Genomic DNA, 21,651 nt, shown 5'->3' with positions numbered 1-21,651 from the left:
CATCTACTGAACACAGCTCTTCATGTCCTGCACCTGTTTATCATTGGGCTCCTGCATTCCCTGCCCTCACACCCTCTCCTCATGCCCCGCCCTCACACCCTCTCCTCCTGGCCCTGACCGCACACCCTCTCCTTCTGGCCCCGACTGCACACCCTCTCCAGCATTGTGTAGTTATGTGCCAAATCCAGGTGGACTGAACGAACATGTTGATGTTTCATTGTCGTCTGTTCGTTAATGCACAGAGAGTACTTTGAGCTACTGTTAGCTGGACAGCTAGTCATGAATAAAGCTGATATTGCAAGTGTTTGTTTAGCTGTTAGCACACTCATCTGCTACCAGAAGACTAGCACTGGGGGACAGATGGCTGAATTCTGCTGTTTGCACTGCGCTCTTGAGTTTGTAAGTGTCACAAACTAATGATGGGCATGTCCACATGTTTCATGCACTTTGGACTCTGTTTCAGGCCTTGGAATCTAGGCTTGTGCGCACCTGTGCCAGGCTGTGTCCAGTGTGTAGTGTTGTACACACCTGTGCCAGGCTGTGTCCAGTGTAGTATTGTACACACCTGTGCCAGACTGTGCCCAGTGTAGTATTGCACACACCTGTGCCAGGCTGTGTCCGGTGTAGTATTACGCACACCTATGCCAGGCTGTGCCCAGTGTAGTATTGTACACACCTGTGCCAGGCTGTGTCCGGTGTAGTATTACGCACACCTATGCCAGGCTGTGCCCAGTGTAGTATTGTACACACCTGTGCCAGGCTGTGTCCAGTGTAGTATTACACACACCTGTGCCAGGCTGTGCCCAGTGTAGTATTGTACACACCTGTGCCAGGCTGTGTCCAGTGTAGTATTGCACACACCTGTGCCAGGCTGTGCCCAGTGTAGTATTGTACACACCTGTGCCAGGCTGTGTCCAGTGTTGTAGTATTGTACACTCCTATGCCTGGGGGGGCAAGGTTATTTTGGGATTCCTACCTTACCCTTACTGAAGTGGAAAGGTTAGGGGGAGTCTGCTTTCTGAGCCCTGTTGGCTGCTCTTCCCTCAGTATGGAACTGTGCTGATGAGAGAGCCTGCACCAGGGAACCATCGCCATCTAGTGAGCAGTCAGGGAAAGTACAGGCCAAGCAGAAACAGGCGGACAGGCATCCCAAGGATGTGAATGAACATTTTGTATCAAAATCCAAAGTTGGACGCACATACACACACAGTCAGCGCACAGACAGGCATGCATGCACACACACAATATTCTAATCACAGTGCGAGCTGCTAGCTTGCAAATGCATGTGTGTGTGTATAGTATATGTTTCTGTGTGTGTGTGTGCATGTATGTGAGCGTGCAGGCTTGTGTGTGCTTACGTATACATGTGTGCGAATATGCATATGTGCGTTTTGTGTGCGTACACGTGTGTGTCTGAATTTTTTGCGTGTCTGTGTATGTGTGTGCATGTGTACGTGTGTGCCTTTGAGTGAGTATGTGTATGCGAGTGTGTTTGTGTGTGTCTGTGCTGTGTGTGTGTCTGGTGTGTGTGTGTGTGTGTATGTTTGTGTGTGCGCGTGTGTGCGTTTGTGTGCGTGTGTTTGTGTGTGTGTGTGTGTGTGTGTGTGTGTGTTTGTGCGTGTGTGTGTGTGTTTGTGTTTGTGTGGGTGGGTGTGTTGTATGTGTGTGTGGGTGTGTTGTGTGTGTGTTGTGTGTGAGTGTGTGTGTGTTGTGTGTGTGTGTGTGTGTGCTGTATCTCCCTGCTCTGTGCAGTACCAGCTGGGTATACAGCAGCACCAGGAGGCTGTGTTGTATGCAGCTGTGCTCTCAGATCTGCCTGAGGCCCCAGGGAGAGCCTGAACCCTGCTGCTGTACTGCAGTGCCTTACTCTCTCCTGTATCCCCGCGCCTCCTCCCTCTGCTCCTGTATCCCCGCGCCTCCTCCCTCTGCTCCTGTATCCCTGCACCTCCTCTCTCGTCCTGTATCCCCGCGCCTCCTCCCTCTGCTCCTGTATCCCCGTGCCTCCTCCCTCTGCTCCTGTATCCCTGCACCTCCTCTCTCCTCCTGTATCCCCGCGCCTCCTCCCTCTGCTCCTGTATCCCCGCGCCTCCTCCCTCTGCTCCTGTATCCCCGCGCCTCCTCCCTCTGCTCCTGTATCCCCGCACCTCCTCTCTCGTCCTGTATCCCCGCGCCTCCTCCCTCTGCTCCTGTATCCCCGCACCTCCTCTCTCGTCCTGTATCCCCACGCCTCCTCTCTCTCCTCCTGTATCCCCACGCCTCCTCTCTCTCCTCCTGTATCCCCGCACCTCCTCCCTCTGTATCCCCGCACCTCCTCCCTCTGCTCCTGTATCCCCACGCCTCCTCTCTCTGCTCCTGTATCCCCACGCGTCTGCTCTCTCCTCCTGTATCCCCGCACCTCCTCTCTTTCTTCCTGTATCCCCACACCTCCTCTCTCTCTTCCTGTATCCCCACGCCTCCTCTCTCCTCCTGTATCCCCGCACCTCCTCTCTTTCTTCCTGTATCCCCACGCCTCCTCTCTCTCTTCCTGTATCCCCACACCTCCTCTCTCTTTTCCTGTATCCCCACGCCTCCTCTCTCTCTTCCTGTATCCCCACGCCTCCTCTCTCCTCCTGTATCCCCTCTCTCTCTTCCTATGTCCCTGCACCTCCGGTCTAAATGATCCAGTTTAAATGTTTCAGAATAAAGACCCTATAGTGGCTAACAGATGAAATGACTCTTCCCATAATAAATCGTTAATCTTTCATTCTTGGACTCTTGGAGAAATGTAGAGATAATGGATGGAGAGATGAGGGTTGGAGAGATGGTGGGATGAGAGATGAGTGGATGAGAGATGGGGATGGAAAGATGGAGAATGGAGAGATGAGGGGATGGAGAGATGGAGAGGTGGAGAGATGAGGGGATAGAGAGGTGGGGAGATAGCTGGATGGGGAGGTGGAGAGATAGCCAGACAGAGAGAGGGAGGTGGGGAGGTATAGAGATGCTGTTAGCACCAAAGGCTTTCTCACTTGCTACAAAGCTGTGTGTGTTTGTGTGCACGTGTACATATGTATGTATGCATATGTGTGTGTGTGTTTGTGTGCATATGTGTGTGTGTGTGTTTATGGTGTGTGTGTGTGTGTGTGTGTGTGTGCATATGTGTGTGTGTGTGTCTATGAAGTGTGTGTGTGCGTGTGTGTCTATGGAGTGTGTGTGTGCGTGTGTGTGTGCATATGTGTGTGTGTGTGTGTCTATGGAGTGTGTGTGCGCATGTGTGTCTATGGAGTGTGCGTGTGCGTGTGCATATGTGTGTGTGTGTGTGTGTGTCTATGGAGTGTGTGTGCGCGTGTGTGTCTATGGAGTGTGTGTGTGCGTGTGCGTGTGCATATGTGTGTGTGTGTGTGTCTATGGAGTGTGTATGCGCGTGTGTGTGTTTTTATGTATGCATGTAGGGCAGAGGACGAGCTGCCGTTGCTGCCTGTGTGTAAAACGGAGCAGCTGAAGAGGGTCACGCAGGAAGGCTCAAGCTGCTGTTGGTTTTCTGCACTTTTCTGCTCACTCGTTTCCAGGGTAACCCCCCCCACACACACAGATACACACACACACACACTCACTCACTCACACACACACACACACACACACACACACACATACACTTGGCACACACATACATATCAGGCGCATAGTGATATCTCAACAAAAAACGTTCTGAGCGTATCAAAATGCCAAGTTACTCACGTAAATAATATTAGCTCACATATATTAAACAAGCTCTATTCCAAAGCAATGCTACCCAATTTCTCCTAAATTATATAGTGTGGCTTGTTCCTGTTATTTCATCTTACCATTTGAAGGGAATGTGGTCATTCAAACTTTGTGTCACATCAAAGTATCAAATCACAAAAATTGCTACATGGAAGAAGACATAATTTAAATGAATGTTTTACACAGCTGATGAAAAATGACACTCCAGAGAGGATATTTTTATACTTGGTTGTCAAGTTAACTTTACAAAATGCAAATATACAAAATCTTGTGGATCTTAAAATAAATATCTTTTGTAAAATAAATTCTGTAGATGTATAGATAAATATAGAATACTTTATCTAATAGATAGATAGAATACTTTATTAGAAATTTTTCAAGCAGCATATAACATCACATTTACAAACAGACATGTATAGTAAGAAACATACAATCATTTACACTAGAGAAAGGGGAATGAATAAATACCATTGAACATATAACATATTTGACATTCTGATATAATGTGAATATCAATATTGCATAAGGAAATAAAATTATAAACCCTTAAATGGCCATGTGCGGTCAAATTGACCATCTTTTATGTTGCGTGTATGCTTGATGATTTGATCGCTGCTTGTAATATTGCGAAAGGACTCCAATAGTACCCAGCTACAGCCCCGCTGAACTAGGCCCTGGCTAGATGTAGCCTGCAACAGTAGTCCAAGGTTTTAGGCCCAACCCTTTAGTCATGTAGCCGTGTGAGCCATGAATAGGGTTGGGTACAGAAATCCAGTAGCACTTGGCTCTAGTTCCCATACGCCTGGTACTGTACCTTTCCCCACACAAATCACAATGCAGATTTTGGTGCTTTATTTTAGTAGCTTCTTCGCTAACATTACACTCGCCTTTTATGCCTGTGTGTCCAAGTATCCTGCAATTGACCACTTTGATCAAACTACTTTTATCAGATGTTGTTTTTGACAGAAGATGTAGGTAAATCTCCAATGAGGAGAATTATTTAGTGTGGGGCTGGAGCATTTGTGATGACTAATTCGGCAAGAAAAAGGAGGAGGATAAGAAGCTAAATAACCCAAGTTTGGGGCTTTATTGTGTGGACCTGTGAAGTTGTATCTGGACTCTGTGTTTTTAAGTACTGAGAATCTGTTATCATTGTGGTTATTTCTGTAGCAAACCCTGAGAAGTGCCGTAACTTGGCGGATGGCATAAGTGGCATCTAAATTTGTCTTTAAACTTCACAGCCTTATCCCGAATCACCAGCACTAATAAATAAGATGGGTTTGGCGTGTGTGAGGGTGGCAGTGGGGGTTTGGGGTGTGTGAGCGGGGCAGTGGGGGTTTGGGGTGTGTGGGGGTTTGGGGTGTGTAAGTGGTGCAGTGGGGGTTTGGGGTGTGTGAGCGGGGCAGTGGGGGTTTGGGGTGTGTGGGGGTTTGGGGTGTGTGAGCGGGGCAGTGGGGGTTTGGGGTGTGTGGGGGTTTGGGATGTGTGACTGGGGCAGGAGGGGTTTGGGGTGTGTGGGGGTTTGGGGTGTGTGAGCGGGGCAGTGGGGGTTTGGGGTGTGTGGGGGTTTGGGGTGTGTGAGCGGGGTAGTGGGGGTTTGGTGTGTGTTGGGGTTTTGGGTGTGTGAGCGGTGCAGTGGGGGTTTTGGGTGTGTGAGCGGTGCAGTGGGGGTTTGGGGTGTGTGAGCGGTGCAGTGGGGGTTTGGGGTGTGTGAGCGGGGCAGTGGGGGTTTGGGGTGTGTGAGCGGGGCAGTGGGGGTTTGGGGTGTGTGAGCGGGGCAGTGGGGGTTTGGGGTGTGTGAGCGGGGCAGTGGGGGTTTGGGGTGTGTGGGGGTTTGGGGTGTGTGAGCGGGGCAGTGGGGGTTTGGGGTGTGTGGGGGTTTTGGGTGTGTGAGCGCGGTAGTGGGGGTTTTAGGTGTGTGAGCGGGGCAGTGGGGGTTTTAGGTGTGTGAGCGGTGCAGTGGGGGTTTGGGGTGTGTGAGCGGTGCAGTGGGGGTTTGGGGTGTGTGAGCGGGGCAGTGGGGGTTTGGGGTGTGTGAGCGGGGCAGTGGGGGTTTGGGGTGTGTGAGCGGTGCAGTGGGGGTTTGGGGTGTGTGAGCGGGGCAGTGGGGGTTTGGGGTGTGTGAGCGGGGCAGTGGGGGTTTGGGGTGTGTGAGCGGGGCAGTGGGGGTTTGGGGTGTGTGGGGGTTTGGGGTGTGTGAGCGGTGCAGTGGGGGTTTGGGGTGTGTGAGTGGGGCAGTGGGGGTTTGGGGTGTGTGAGCGGGGCAGTGGGGGTTTGGGGTGTGTGAGCGGGGCAGTGGGGGTTTGGGGTGTGTGAGCGGCAGGGTTAGTGTGTGTGTGGGGGGGGTGTTTGGTGCCGTTTGGAGCCCCCGTGTGCTGGCACGCAGCAGCTTGGTGGTCCCAGGGCTCCCGTCACAAACCCATCTTTAAGCCATCTGCAAATCAGACCAGCCCTCGCCAAAGCATTACATTAAGCCCCTGTTTGGGATGATTAACAAATGGCTGTTTATTTTTTTCCCCTCTCGTTCTTTCTTCCATCTCTCTCTCCCCCTCTCTGTCTCTTTCTCCCTCCCCCTCGCTCCAGACCAAGGAGCGATGGCGGCTTCTGTCAGGCCAGAGGAGTTTTTTTTAGAAAGCAGGCGCAACCTACGCCTGCATCTCGGACCACAGACAAATGAACAATTAATCTGGCCTTGTAATTGCATGGCACGCGGCGCGTTGCTTTAATTGTGTAACAGAAGCGCGTGCGCTCAGTGCTGGAGCTCTGGGCTGAGAACCAGCAGGCCTGTTTGAGCTCGGGGCTGTGCAGGGCAGCAGGCCTGTTTGAGCTCAGGGCTGTGCAGGGCAGCAGGCCTGTTTGAGCTCGGGGCTGTGCAGGGCAGCAGGCCTGTTTGAGCTCGGGGCTGTGCAGGGCAGCAGGCCTGTTTGAGCTTGGGGCTGTGCAGGGCAGCAGGCCTGTTTGAGCTCGGGGCTGTGCAGGGCAGCAGGCCTGTTTGAGCTCGGGGCTGTGCAGGGCAGCAGGCCTGTTTGAGCTCGGGGCTGTGCAGGGCAGCAGGTCTGTTTGAGCTCGGGGCTGTGCAGGGCAGCAGGCCTGTTTGAGCTCGGGGCTGTGCAGGGCAGCAGGCCTGTTTGAGCTCGGGGCTGTGCAGGGCAGCAGGCCTGTTTGAGCTCGGGGCTGTGCAGGGCAGCAGGCCTGTTTGAGCTCGGGGCTGTGCAGGGCAGCAGGCCTGTTTGAGCTCGGGGCTGTGCAGCGGGTCTGTTTGAGCTCGGGGCTGTGCAGGGCAGCAGGCCTGTTTGAGCTCGGGGCTGTGCAGGGCAGCAGGCCTGTTTGAGCTCGGGGCTGTGCAGGGCAGCGGGCCTGTTTGAGCTCGGGGTTGTGCAGGGCGGCAGGCCTGTTTGAGCTCGGGGCTGTGCAGGGCAGCGGGCCTGTTTGAGCTCGGGGCTGTGCAGGGCAGCAGGCCTGTTTGAGCTCGGGGCTGTGCAGGGCGGCAGGCCTGTTTGAGCTCGGGGCTGTGCAGGGCGGCAGGCCTGTTTGAGCTCGGGGCTGTGCAGGGCAGCAGGCCTGTTTGAGCTCGGGGCTGTGCAGGGCAGCAGGCCTGTTTGAGCTCGGGGCTGTGCAGGGCAGCAGGCCTGTTTGAGCTCGGGGCTGTGCAGGGCAGCAGGCCTGTTTGAGCAGGCCAGGCACAGAACCGGCTCCGAATGTGTGTTTCTATACTGTCAGCGTCACTGGACCAGCCCTTAACTCGGCTCGTGAAAGAGGGGCACAATCTGAACCTGCGCCCTGTAACCAAAGGGGTTGCCAGGTGTGAGTCCTGGACATTACTGCGTGCCGCTCTGGGAGGGACAGGGTGAAGAGTTCACTGACAGCTCGCATCACCCCCAGCCATCATCTCTAGCTGTACCACCTCTGGCAAACCCCCCACAGTACAATAGGCTGTTTAATTCTCTGTGCTACCTCTGGCAACCCCCACAGCAGAAGAGGCTGTCGTACAGTCTGGGCTCTGGGCTCTGGGCTAACCCTCAGTCTGGAATGTCACCAACTGCCCAGACCAACATTTTGAGCACTGCTACGACCAGATTTAAGAAGCAGCGTTTCAGACACGGTTATTCTGTGGGCGAAGGTGCCAGATCAGTACTTCAGGTTTCAGATCGCACCAGCCTTGCCAAGACTTATAGTCTGTAAAATATTGTATGTTTCGGGGAGTTTGCAGGTTAGACTCTTACTTTTTTCCCATTTCCTGTGAAATACCGTCAAGCAAGTCGGCGTCTCTCTCTCTGCTCTCCTGCCTGCTAATGAATTCATGAATGCGTGCCTCTCTGTACCAGTGCGTTTAGCGGAGTGTTAGATGGGGTTCCTGCGACAGGCTGCGAGTCTGAGACACCTCGCTGCGGCGGCGCGGCGCGTCCCTGCGGCGCGCTCCCTCCGCTCTAAGTGGGAAGATGGCCGCCCGCGTTTCAGCTGGTCCCTCCTACCCACGAATCCGCCGCCCGACAGAGGCGTAGCGCCGAAGACCTCCGTCTCCTCAAATTAACATGAGCAGGTGTTTTTCTCTGATGTGTTAATTAAGAAAAGCTGGTGTCATTATGCTTTAAGTGGCTGTTACAAATAGAACATGTTGTTTATTTTCTATCAAAAAAAAAAAAAAAGAAATGATGAGAGCTGTCACGGTGGCTTGAGCGAGGCTTGTGGATACGGTTTAAATGTGATTTAACGTGTTTGACATTTTTCATTAAACAATTCTCCCGATTCTCTGTTTTTAATGAAACGCAATACTAGCATATGAAAATTGCCAGATTAAAGTTTCATGAGGCCATTTATGTTCTGAGCAGCTGATATGGATTGAGGAACAGGCAGAAAGTGGGGTTGGTCAGGAGTTGCCTTTCTGAGCCAACAAGAAGTCATTATTTTTACCACAGGTGGAGTCAGGAGGTATGTCGCTGCCCTATTATGTCACGGTATTGCGCCTTTAAATTATGCAAATGAGCTGAAATGAGTTTTCGATGTGAAAAGTTGTTACTGCTTCAGCGTAATCTAATTTTCCCAGCGTGTGTTGATGGAGGCTGAGTTTGCTCTGCTTGGAGAGCCGTTCTCCAGCGCATAATCGATGGTTTCAGGAAGTGTGATGGGAGTTTATCAGTGATGTCACAGGTCGGGATCAGCTCCTGCTGGGGCCCCTGCGTGGACAGGGGGCCACTGGCTGCTGGGCTTCACAGCGGCAGGTTGTGAGGAGTCGGCCGCAGGTCGGGTGAGAAGCTTTCACAGAGAAGGCTAGCGTTGAGTTAATTCTTCCCCCAAGCGTTTGTTAACCTGAGCAGCTTGCTATTTCTGGGAACGCACAATAATGTGCTGAAAGATCAGTGTGATTTCCGTAGTCTTTTTAACATATCGTGCACGCTCTTTCTCTCTCCGTTTGAGCATAAATCACACGCGGTGCTTTTAATCATCTCCAGTTAAGGAGAAAACACCTTGTGACACTTTGTTCTGAAGCAGAGCAGACTCAAACATTTGTTCATTTCAGATGTAATTCTAACTACAGTCTAGGAGAACAGTACTGTAAATGAAATTAATTGTCTCGGTTGTACTGTAATAAAGAAGTCATACAACCTAATCTAAGCACGTCCGTATTAAAAAAAAAAGTAGTCCCATGTGCAACAAGGAGCCATATGTTTCCTCTTGATCTGCCTCTCAGAGTCAGGAAGTCTTTTTAAAAATTCTGTCTGCTTTGCCATTGGCCTGGCGTTGGATCCAGGCGCTCGTGTGCCAGTCGTAGCTCAAGGCATAACCGGGACGCGGTTCCCGGCGAATCATCACGAGCTGTTCGCCCGTCTGAGTCGTAAACAGAAATAGCAGATATTTCTGGCGTTAATTGCGTTTTATGATTCCGTTATTTAAGTAGCCGTGGTGATAATTGCGTTTTATGTGTGTGTTTATTTGTGCTGTAAGGCGGCGAGGTGGGGGGTTCTGGGACGGTGGCGCGCTGGCGGCGGCGAGGAGCCGCTCTGCTCCGGGACGCCGCCGTGCGCCTGCTTACGGCTGCCACGGCCGTCCCTGGGCGTCGGCCGAGTCTGCGTGCCCCCTCGTAATAGTGCCTTATTCAGAAATTATTTGGGGATATTTGTGGAATATTTTTAAGTGCGTTGGTTGAGGCCACCTTGACAGGCCTAATAAAATGTCCGTTTTCAGACCCCCCCCCCCCCCCCAGGGCCCTGTTTCCTGAGCCTGAGAAAGCAAGGTGCGGGGGCTGCCGTGTGAGACACACTGCAGCAGCCCCACAGCCCCGCAGCCCCCTGCTCTCGGCGCTGTTGACACGCCTGTAATCCCGCTGTTGGTTATTAAATAGAGCAGTCTGGAGCGGCAGAAGTTTTGCATGGTAATGCGGGATGACCAGCTGCTCAGCAGATGTTGTTTTCGGTTGTCTCCGCCTGTAACGGTTAAAGGTGTCTGTGTGTCCTCACGATTACTCTCTGACCTCCCTCACCCCCGCCCCTCTCATGTCACACGGCTCCAGATGAGTGCCAGCCTGTGATTGGCCTATGCAGGGCAGGCACCTGCCCCAGAATGTAGGCGGGTGATTGGTCTGCTGAAGTCCAGTGGAGAGCTGATGAGCATTTTGTGCACAGCTGACCTGCTAGTCAGGCTTTGTGAGATGTGGCTACTGCTGTGTGGCGTTCTGTCACATAGAACTGCGAGTTACACACACACACACATACTTCACATGCATACTATACGCACATGCATGCAGTACAAATATACACACGTACGTACATTCGTTCATACATTTATACATTCATACATACACACACACATACTGACATGCCGTATAAGCATACTGGACATACATGCAGGGAATAATTTATTAAAAAAGGGAATTCTGATGCCGTGGCTCTAATGTCTAATATATTTTTCAGATGCACAGTTTCAGCACTGTGAGATCACAAGGCTGGCCAGTTGATCATATCGCTTCCCCTTTCAGGGGTTTGGGTTGTTGTGTGAATTAAAGATGTTCTCTTCCTCTCTCTCCCTCTCCGCAGGAGAATACATTAAGAACTGGAGACCGCGCTACTTCCTGTTGAAAACCGATGGCTCCTTCATTGGTTACAAAGAGAAGCCCCAAGATGCTGACCTCCCTTACCCTCTCAATAATTTTTCTGTGGCAAGTGAGTTATGACCATATGTGTCTGATGCACCCTCAGTTAAGAAAAACAACACACCTTCATTGCTCTCGAATAGTGTGGCAATTTAGTGAAACATTGTGTCATTACAAACCATGGGACAAAACCATGGAAAGGCTTGAGATGTGTAGAATGATCCTAATCCTACTCTGAAGCAAAATTCCTGCAGATTACTTGAAATGTAATTTAAAAATATATATATTTTAAAAAGTATTTGGCCCAAGTTTGCTTATTAGTGTTAATGATTGTGTGTTGCATGATAGCAGTAATATTGTTATCACAGACTGCTCCAACTCCTGTGTCCACTTACACATTTTGAAAACCTCTTTAGACTTGGCAGTGTAACTTGCGTATGTGTTTGCACAATATGTGCATACATTGCAAGTCCATAATTATTACTACATTCATTTGTGTTAATGCATCAGGAGATTTTGGTATTTATTCATTCTGAGCATTTCTGAGTATGTGAATGTAGCTCAGTTGCGAGGTGGGTTTGCTCCAATCTACAGCAGCATTAACACTCAGAAAAAGGGGTTATTTGGTGTGTCTCCATAGCGGAACCCTTTTTAGTTCTTTATTGAACCCTACATGGTAGGTGTGATTACAGATTAAACCAACTCTACGTCACAGCTCTAGAGTAACAGGTTCAGCAGCATGAAGAGGAGGGCTGGCTGAGTCACAGCTCTAGAGTAACAGGTTCAGCAGCATGGAGAGGAGGGCTGGCTGAGGGAGTCACAGCTGTAGAGTAACAGGTTCAGCAGCATGAAGAGGAGGGCTGGGAGAGTCACAGCTCTAGAGTAACAGGTTCAGCAGCATGGAGAGGAGGGCTGGCTGAGGGAGTCACAGCTCTAGAGTAACAGGTTCAGCAGCATGAAGAGGAGGGCTGGGAGAGTCACAGCTGTAGAGTAACAGGCTCAGCAGCATGAAGAGGAGGGCTGGGAGGAGTCACAGCTCTAAATTAACAGGTTCAGCAGCAGCTGCTTCTGCCCTGTTACAGAATACCATGGTAACAATGCTGTCCATGGTATACAGTATTACAGTGGTAACAATTGGGAGTCACAACATAAATATTTCTGATTTAATGCTATTGCATGTAGTTGATTGTGCAATGTATGCATGTAAATACATGTTCATTCATGGTATGTTATGTTCAAATCTTGAAGATAAATAAAAACCCAGCAATTACACCATGTGATTACAATAATTCACTATTTATGTTTTGATTGAAATGGGTAATTACTTTATAATGAATAGCAGTTCTTGATATAATGTGATTTTGTTCAGTGTATAATTATGATGTATAATTGTCTATAATTGTTCTGTAAGGCTGCTTGAATGAAGCATTATTTAAATTGTAGTTTTTCATATAAATATTTTTTTTTCATTTATTGTCATCTTCTGTCAGTGAGGAGCAGTACAGCAGGCAGTGTGCTCTCTATCACCCCATCCAACTCATACTAAACGCACATCAGAAAACAACAAGGTCAACAGCCTCCCAACGTCCCATTTGCTTCATTAGCCCTGTTTTGTGGACAGGCGGTATTATCTGAATCTGATTTGTCACATCCTAACAGCCCCGTTAATCCCAGTCCATGATAATATTGGAAGTTTTTTTCTCTTTCTGTGGCCTGGAAGACTGAACCTGAGGTCAGTAAGTTGGTAGAGGTGGGGTTTTCGTGTGTGTGGTGTGGCGTGGCATTGGGGGAAGTGATGCGTGGGGCAGAGGGTGATCTGTTGGCGGGGGGATGCATGTGGGTTGCTGCGAGGCCAGAACCTGCTCTTCACCCTGTGTCCGTCTGAGCCTGCTGCTGGACAGACCGTTATCATGCTCTGTCTCCAGCACCTCATTCCCCTGTTAGTGTGTTAGCGTGCAGTCTGTATGGTTTCACACAGCATTTAGTAAAATAATCAGTAGCAACTTCCTTTTAGGGCACTGCTTTGCCTTTACATTCACATGCAAAAAAGAGGACTTCACTTAAGAGTTGATATACCCTGTTGCTGTATGTCACTGGCTGCACATATGGATGGTGTTGTTTGAATGTCAGACGGCTGTGTGTTGATATGAAGGCTAGTTACGTGTGCTTATTGTGCTGTGTGCAGTGTGCAGTAGGAAGATAAAAACAGGTGTAGAGCCTTACGTCCCGATAAGCATTTCTCATGCTGAGTACCTTTGATAACCTCAAATAAACAAAGTTCTGGAAGTATTTTTCAGTAACTGACAATTTCCTTTTCAGTAGCTCGTCAAAGTTGAGTTGTGAAATTTTTCAGTCTGTGAGTCTGAGACAGATGATTCGTTCTTTGAGTGCCGAAAGTGACAGGTTCGGGGCTGTTTAATTGGCATCTGAGATTCCTTACCAGTGGTACCTTCAATCTAAACTTGTCATCTGCGATCAGAAGTAGTGAAATAAACAACACCGAAAGCTTTGTTCCCCGACCTCGTCAGAAGGTGTCATATTATGCCTTGTGTCACTGTTTAATGACCTTGTGTCGCGGGAGGGTTTTGCGTGCGGGTTGAAATGGAGGTTTGTTTGTAATGTGGCAGGTAGAGGTATGCACCGTCCTCATTAACCTTCCCACCTATGTTTGAGCCAACCTGTGGCCGAGCTGCGGCCAAGGGGACCTCATTATGGACGGAACACGGCGCCATTCTGTTTCACCTGTCGCCTGTATGTCCTCCCTAATAAATACGGCAAAGGTGCCTTTTAAAAATCTGCGCCTTGTTTAAGAGACCAGGAGCGACCCCACTTCCTGCTGCTGGGCTGGGGGGGGGGGGGGGGGGGGGGGAGGGGGGGGGGAGAGAGGAGAGAGAGGGTGGGACAGAGAAAGAGAGAGAGATACAGAGAGAGAAAAAGAGAGAGGGAGATACAGAGAAAGAGAGAGAGAGAGAAAACGAGTGGTTTTATCATGTCTGCTATGGACAGATTGGACATGGCCCTGTGCCTCTGCTGGCATAACGCTCTGAAGGCTGGAAACCTTGTTTTCATTAGTCCACCATCACAGTGCAGTTGTGATTACAAAATTATATACTTACAAATTTGTATAAATGTTTAATTTTATGTATTATTATACTGCTCTAAATATTAAATTTACTAAAATGGTAAAAATAGATTAGCTCATTTTGATTTTACAGATTATATTGATATATTTACATATATGAAATGGGGTTATGTATAAACAGTACAGTAATTCGTACATGGTGAAACCAAAATGTACAAGTGCCCTTTAATAAAGCTATGAATCTGCACTTTAACCACATGAATTTTGTAGATGTAAATCTACAATTGTGGAGTACAGAGACAAATCAATAAAAAGTGGAGTACAGAGACTAATCAAAAAAAATATGTCTTTACCCCAGACATTATGGAGCTCACTGTCTGTATGCATGGTATTTTTATGATATGGTGTTGGAATTTGTACTGATTAAAAACATTTTTTGTCTTATGATTAGAATAATTGCATGTATTGGGGTTTTGTGTTGAGCGGTATGATTATAACTGAAGAAATTCAGTTGCTTTATAGAAGAAATTGACTAAACTGTTGTGGGGAGAATATTGGGGAGCTGAATTGGCAGAACTGAATCCAGCACTGATTGGAGCATCCATGTGTGGCATGAGGAGGTTCCTGATTGCACTGAACCTCTCCGCACAGACCAGAGGGCAGGGACATCCACATTAATGTCCATTATACACAGAGAACATTATAACTACACTCTTTCCCTGCCTTTGTCTTTGTTTTCATGTTTTTCTCCCTTTCTATCACTCCCCATCCTCCTCTTCCTCTTCTGGTCTCTAACCCCCCCCCCCCCCCCAAGAATGCCAGCTGATGAAGACAGAACGACCAAAGCCGAACACCTTCATCATCAGGTGTCTGCAGTGGACCACGGTCATCGAGAGGACCTTTCATGTGGACTCTCCTGAGGAAAGGTGGGCCTTCTCTCTGGCAAAGTCTCCAGCATTATGGGATCCCTCCAAATGAACAGTAATATTGAAGCCCATTTGGCTCAAATAAGCCATCACACACACTGCATCGGCAGCTCTTGGGCAGAGGCAGCATTGCTGTACTCTTGTTAATTTCCCAGGAAGGGACGGAATTTGGCTATCTGAAGGTCAGTGCCACTCTTGCCTTGGAACGTGTGGTCCTCAGCGACCGATAAAGCTCCTGTGCAATTTTAGTGAAGTTTGAGATGGACTGAAGCTTAATACTGAAGCTTCACACTAATTTAGGCTTTGTACAGACTGAAGCCTAACATGCACCGAGGCTTCACATGGACAAAAGCACTGAAGCCTTGCATTGACTGAGGCTTTGCATAGACTAAAGCTTTGCATTGATTGAGGCTTTGCACTGACTGAAGCCTTGCACCTACTGAAGCCTTGCACCTACTGAAGCTTTGCACCTACTGAAGCTTTGCACCGACTGATGCTTTGCATAGTCCGAAGCATCACACAGACTGAGGTTTCACACAGACTGGGGCTTTGTACAGACTAATGCTGTGCACTGACTGAAACTCTGCATGGATTGAAGCTTTGCATGGACTGAAGCATCACACAGACTAAGGCTTTGCACTTACTTTTCTGGGGCATTTCTGTGACATTTTGTGTAATAGTTTATGAGCAACTAATTGCAGCATTTTAAACAAGCTAGTTTCAAAATTAATTTGAAAACACGTAAGTGCCGATCTAAGCATAATTGGATAGCGATACTACTTTCTGTCTCGTTCACATGTACTGTTCCACCCATAGTCTTTCATATAAACTCCACCTGTCTCTCCTTTTTGTGTGGAAATGCAAATGATGGAACAGTGCTGGAGACACAACACACAAAACAAACAAGGTGATTAACAACAGTCCCTGCGATGGGGCTACAAAGTGAGCTTTCAAGTAGCACTGGCATAAATTATCCAGCTGTTCTCCCCGGAAGGAAGGTGTGTATTTTTAGAAAGAGCGGTTCTCTGCAAGGCTGGAAACGATAAGAGCGGTGCCTCTTCAGAGCTGGCAGAGAGACAGATGCCTGCGACGCAAGATTGCAGCTGCATCTGTACCTGAGCTCAAAATTGAAGTTGAAGACGTCTGACTTGACATTGGAATATGTGCTTTAGTCCTCGATTGGACATGGCCACCAAGCAGTGTTAATTTTGGCAAAAGATTTAGATTTAGTTTTAGTCGTATTCTTCTGACTAACTTGCATTATAGTTTGTCACATTTTAGTTATTTGAATATTGTTAGATTTAATCGATGAAAAATAGTTTTAGTCTACATGAAAGTAGTTTTAGCTGATGAAACAATTTTTTAGTCTTTCTAATGAAACATTTTTCAGTTTTCTTTTCACATGAATGTTCTTAGAAATTATGTCTCACCGACCTGAACTTTCTTAGAAATTAAGCTGCGAGCAAAAAAGATTTATTACATCACAAATGTGAAAATGCAGAGGATGATGTCATTTTGATTAACTAAAAAAGAAAATATATATATATATCAGGGAAGAAATGTATTGCAGACATACCTATATCCTTATTACTACTCGGTGTAAAGAATTTGAAGATCTTGACATATGTATCTTATTATAAGAGAGAGAAGAGCTTGATGGATAGATGGCACTAGCTGGAACCAACCTAACTGTAGCCATTTCCCGTTATCTCCCATTCTTAAAAAGGATAAACGATTGATTTTGGATTTATCTTCATGGTGTTCTGTGGTTTTCCGAGTAGCCATGTAAATTAAAATAATGTCATACCCCTTAGAAATCTGTCCTGAACCTCAATGCTGATACCACTGTGTACAGACCACTGCACGATAGCTTTAGTGTCTTTGCTGTTAGCTATTCCATTATTTCCTTTGAATGTATCTGGCAGCTTTATTTGGTCATATTTTGCAGTGATATGTATGACACCCTGAGATTAGTCTTCCTATGGCATTCACATCACTCCAAAAAGATCTTCAGGCTTGGATGGTTGTGCTCTGTCTGTCGTCTCCCCTTCACACCACAGTGCGACAGTGTGAGAATCTGTGCACCTATGGGCTCAGTGATGGAACTGTACTGACACGTATTCATACGCACTTACGCTTTTCTTTAAATGTGTGCAGTACCAATTAATCAACCAACCAGCTATCAAATGAGCAAACAAAGTAAGCAAGAAACAAACTAATTTAATCAACCGACTATCAAATTAGCAAGCAAGCAACTAACCAATTTATCAACCAAACAATCAATGATTCAAATAACCAACTAACCATCATTCAGCCAACCATCAATCAACCAATATTCAACAACCAACCAACCTTTAAATAACCAACCATCAACCAGCCAACTAGCTCTTAAAACAACCCACCAACCAACTATCCAACCACTCAAGCAACTAATCATCCAATCAACCAACCAACCAACCAACCAACCATCAAAGAATCTACCAAATAACCAACCAACCATTAAACAACCAACCAACCAAATATTCAGCTGACCAACCATCAGTCAGCCAACCAACCATCCAGCCACTTGACTATCAAACAACTGACCAACCAGCCATCTAGCCTACCAGTCAACCAACTAACCATCAGTCAACCACCCAATCTACCATCTATCCAACCGTAAAAACCAACAAACAAACCAACCAACCAGTCAGTCATTCAACCTTTGTTTTTGTATAGTGCCATTTAAAAACAGGTTAACACACAGTGCTTCACATTGGATATTTACAGAGGGAATAAAACAATTGTTTAAAAATCTTGCTGAACTCCTGGAAAACTGTGGGTTGCAGAAGACAACAGCTCAATTAACAGAAATGTGGTAGAAAATAGTCAGAAGTTCATTTTGCAGATGACAGGGCCACCTTTCCACACTGTTTCCAAAAATGAATGATGCTTAGGAAAGATGTGAATAAGTAGTCGCATATATGATGTGATCTGACAGGATACCTGAATACTGTACAAAAGTCCTTGAGGATCTTGGGGCTCAAGAAGCCGCTGGAAGGACTGAGAAGGGTACTGAGAATGTCTTTGTCCTGTGTTTGCGACTCACAGGGACGAGTGGGCAGACGCCATACAGACTGTGGCAGATAAACTCCAAAGACAGGAGGAGGAGAGAATCCAGTGCAGCCCCACGTCACAGATCGACAACATCTGTGAGGAGGAGATGGACACCTCCACCAGCCACCACAAACGCAAGGTGAGCTTTAAGTCCAGTTCAGACCAAAGATTCGCCACAAGATGAGCTGCAACTGGCAGCTCTTCGCAAAAGAATCTCAAAGCCAATGGTTCACAACATAAACTGACCTACTCACATCAAAGTAACAAGATATTTATGGTAACCATAGCAACGGTTCTCTCCAATTCTTTGTTTACAGTTACTTCCTTTTTGGTTGCGATACCCATCTTGCAAATATCAAGGTCAATATAGCAAAAAATGGACACAAGTAGTAGCCATAGTGAAATGTTTGTTGTCGCTGCAGCCTTGTTAATAATAGCAAGGCTTTGTAAATGTAAGAGCCGTAGATCCAGACCTTGGAGCCGGCCATTGCTGCTTCAGTGCCCGGTACACAGAGTATATGCACAGTTGTGCATGGTCCTGGATTTCCCATTCTTGACAAAAGCCCAAGGAAGACACTGTTGGAAAAACTGTTGGCTGGGTAGCTAACTGCGGTAGCCCATGGAGATATACTGTATAGCACGGAAGAAGAAAAATTAACTTACCACAGACATCCAGCCTCTCTGCTATGTGGCAGATGGCATTTTGTTTATTTATCTTGCTTGATTATGTTTTTAAACTCATGTCATATAGACACGACTGCTCCTCGAGTAGCTGAATCAGGAGGTCTCTCCTCAGTCCAAAACTTTGCCATCATTGTGTTTACACTGTACCGCATGCTGATTTGCTGGAAAAACGTGACTATAGCACTGACATACATTGCTTTCTAAAACTAGCCACCTGCGTTTAAACGAGATGAATCGCCCGCAACGACTGAGCACAGGCCTCAGATGTTATGCGGTTGGGTAGTTCACACTGCTGTAGTTCCTCTCTGCAGCACTCTAAAACGGTTTCTTGGAGTCACAAATCTTTGGTCTGAACTCACCTTTTACTGTCCCCACCGCCACAAACCCAAGGTGAGCTTCACCAGTCAGCACAAATCCAAAGTTTACCACAGAGAGCCAATAATGTGACGTGTTAGATTTGAACTTGATAATAAGCTTAAATTCCTGGCTATTCCTGTACAGTTTATTTAAGCTGACATTATGACCCATTCTTTCATGTGCAAATTCCCTAGTTTATACAGTTCTTGCTCCCCAAAGGATAGCTTGCAAGGATGTAAATGATGTTTGTAGTTTTACTTCCAGTGTTCATTGTTGAGTAATAACCTTTCTTTTGTTTTACAGACAATGAATGACTTTGACTACTTAAAGCTCCTGGGAAAAGGCACTTTTGGAAAAGTCATTCTAGTGAGGGAGAAGGCAAGTGGGAAATATTATGCAATGAAGATTCTGAAGAAAGAAGTCATTATTGCAAAGGTAAAGTATGGTCTCGTTATTAAAAATGTAAAAGTTCAAAGCCATAAACCTCCAGTTTGTAAGAGGACCTACTTTGGTGCTGTGGAGCAGTCCATCTGTGTGACAGCATAGTGCCTTGGTGTAGGGTTTCCACACACATTCTTCCCTATCCCCCTGTCCCCTTTTTTTCGGTGTTAATTCTTAATATTATGTAAATTGGTGGCCATCCCCTGCCTGGGTGTTCCATTGAGCAGGTGGGTTTTTGGCTCCAGGACAGCGGCGGCGTCTGCAATGCATCCGCATTCACTGAGCACCTGTCTGTCTGTCTGTCTGTCTGCCTGTCTGCCTGTCTGTCTCCTGCAGGACGAGGTGGCTCACACACTTACAGAAAGCAGAGTGCTAAAAAACACGAGACACCCTTTCTTAACCGTGAGTATTCTCCCACAGCCTCCTTGAAGCCGGCCCCCTCCACGTGTGCTGCGGGTTTGATTGTATGTACACGGTACCCCCAGAGACTAATTATAATACAGAGAATAAACTGTTAGAAATTAACAGCCCAAATGCAGCTCCGCATCTGTTGAAGTCAGCGCAGGGAAGCCATTTTACTGACACTCCAGATGCTGTTGTGCGACGCAAAACACACACACCAGGTTTAGCAAAACAATTAAGGAGTGCAATTAAAGACGACGTTCCCTCGGCTTCCATTTTCAAAGTTATATATCGGCGCTCTGAAGAAGGCCGCTACCACTGTTCCGGCTGTCGCTCTGCGCCATCTTTTATTCTGAGAGAAAAATAGCTGTCCCTATAAAAAATACATTAATTTGTTTTGTATATTACCTGTACAAACATTCACTGTGTGTGTGCGTGTGAAAAGAACGAGGGGGAGAGAGAGAGATGCTTCCTGTGTTTGTCTGATGGTCAGTGTCTCTCCTCCTGTTTCAGTCTCTGAAGTACTCCTTCCAGACTAAAGACCGCTTGTGCTTCGTTATGGAATATGTCAACGGCGGCGAGGTACGTCACAAAAACTATTACCTCTCTAATCTCTTAGTCTGTGAAAATGTATCAAAAATGGCAAGACATGAAATAAGACATACAGCAGATGTTTCTTTTTTCTTGAATATTGTAAGTAGAAAACTACTTTTATGACTGAAGAGGAGTTACGATATGTGTATTGGACGATTACAGGATATTTCTTTATAATTTAGGGTTTGGATATCTAGTGATGTTTTAAAATGAAATGAAATCTGTTGGAAAGAAACTTGCTTCTTTTTTTGTACGGTGGTCCTGTGTGCTGTCTTTCATGCCCCTGTGAGTTCATAATCAGAAGGTTACTCATGAGTTCCGCTCATTCATCAGAATAGGAAGTGGAACGCCCCTAATTATGTTCACTGCCTCAGACGCCTGACCACACACTGCTGTGCGTCTCGGTCCGCTGGCCCGGTACTGCATCACTCGCTGCACGCTCCGCAGCTGAGTGTCATAATCACACGCGTGTTCCATGCAGCCGCTATGGCAACGCCCTGCAGTGCCTTCTTCCTGTTCGGGCGTGCGTGTTTCAGACTCTCTGTATCACTAGCGACACATAGACTGCTGTGTGCTAATGTTGGGCTGTACAGAGTGCTGGTGTGTTAGTGCCATGCCCTATACAGAGAGCTGGTGTGTTAATGTTACACTCTATAGAGAGACAGTGTGTTAAAGCTGTGCTCTATACAGAGAGCTGGTGTGTTAATGTTACACTCCGTATAGGGAGCCATTGTGTGAATGCTACAAGCTCCATGGAGAGCCAGTGTGTTAAGGGATATTTCCTTTTGGTATAACATAAGTCATTTTGTGGAGCCTGCCCCATTGCATTTGGATCGCGTGAATACTAGCGGTATCAGCTGTCCCTGCTGACCGTTAACAGCGTCACTTCCTCCCGGTTGTCAGGCTCCCAATTCACTCCCATTCGTTTTCGGGTGTTAACGCTATGCGCTGTGTGGGGAGTGTAGCGCTCGGGCCTGTGACCCCCTGCTGGGTCGCCTGGCTGTGGGCGCACATGGCACACATGTCACTCATCCCGTCGCTGTGGAGACAGATCCTGTGCAGGCCTGATAGTGTATGAATCAGGAGCGAACCCTGCTACAATTCTACCACTTCTTAACACAGATGCTAGCATTTTCTTCTGCTTTCCTGTCTGTTCATTTTTATCTGACAATAAACCCTGGAAAATGTCTGTTTGTTTCGGGCGAACGTTCACATTGTGCGCAACTGCAGAAAAAGCAACT

The 21,651-nt window shown here is 47.4% G+C and overlaps 1 protein-coding gene across 1 annotated transcript in view; it reads left to right on the top strand.

Annotated features, from left to right (window-relative positions):
• Window positions 1-21,651, top strand: part of akt3a (v-akt murine thymoma viral oncogene homolog 3a) — a 59,726-nt gene that overhangs the window by 23,092 nt on the left and 14,983 nt on the right. The window contains exons 2-7 of the mRNA XM_035399743.1: window positions 10,773-10,898; window positions 14,725-14,836; window positions 17,927-18,071; window positions 19,277-19,408; window positions 19,751-19,816; window positions 20,330-20,398. Coding sequence (XP_035255634.1) covers window positions 10,773-10,898; window positions 14,725-14,836; window positions 17,927-18,071; window positions 19,277-19,408; window positions 19,751-19,816; window positions 20,330-20,398 — 650 coding nt within the window. The remainder of the gene's footprint in view (window positions 1-10,772; window positions 10,899-14,724; window positions 14,837-17,926; window positions 18,072-19,276; window positions 19,409-19,750; window positions 19,817-20,329; window positions 20,399-21,651) is intronic.

This window comes from Anguilla anguilla, chromosome 18 (genome assembly GCF_013347855.1).
Source record: "Anguilla anguilla isolate fAngAng1 chromosome 18, fAngAng1.pri, whole genome shotgun sequence".
NCBI classification, from domain to species: domain Eukaryota; kingdom Metazoa; phylum Chordata; class Actinopteri; order Anguilliformes; family Anguillidae; genus Anguilla; species Anguilla anguilla.
Note: the sequence above shows the minus strand (reverse complement) of the source record. Positions and strands in the feature narration are given on the sequence as shown.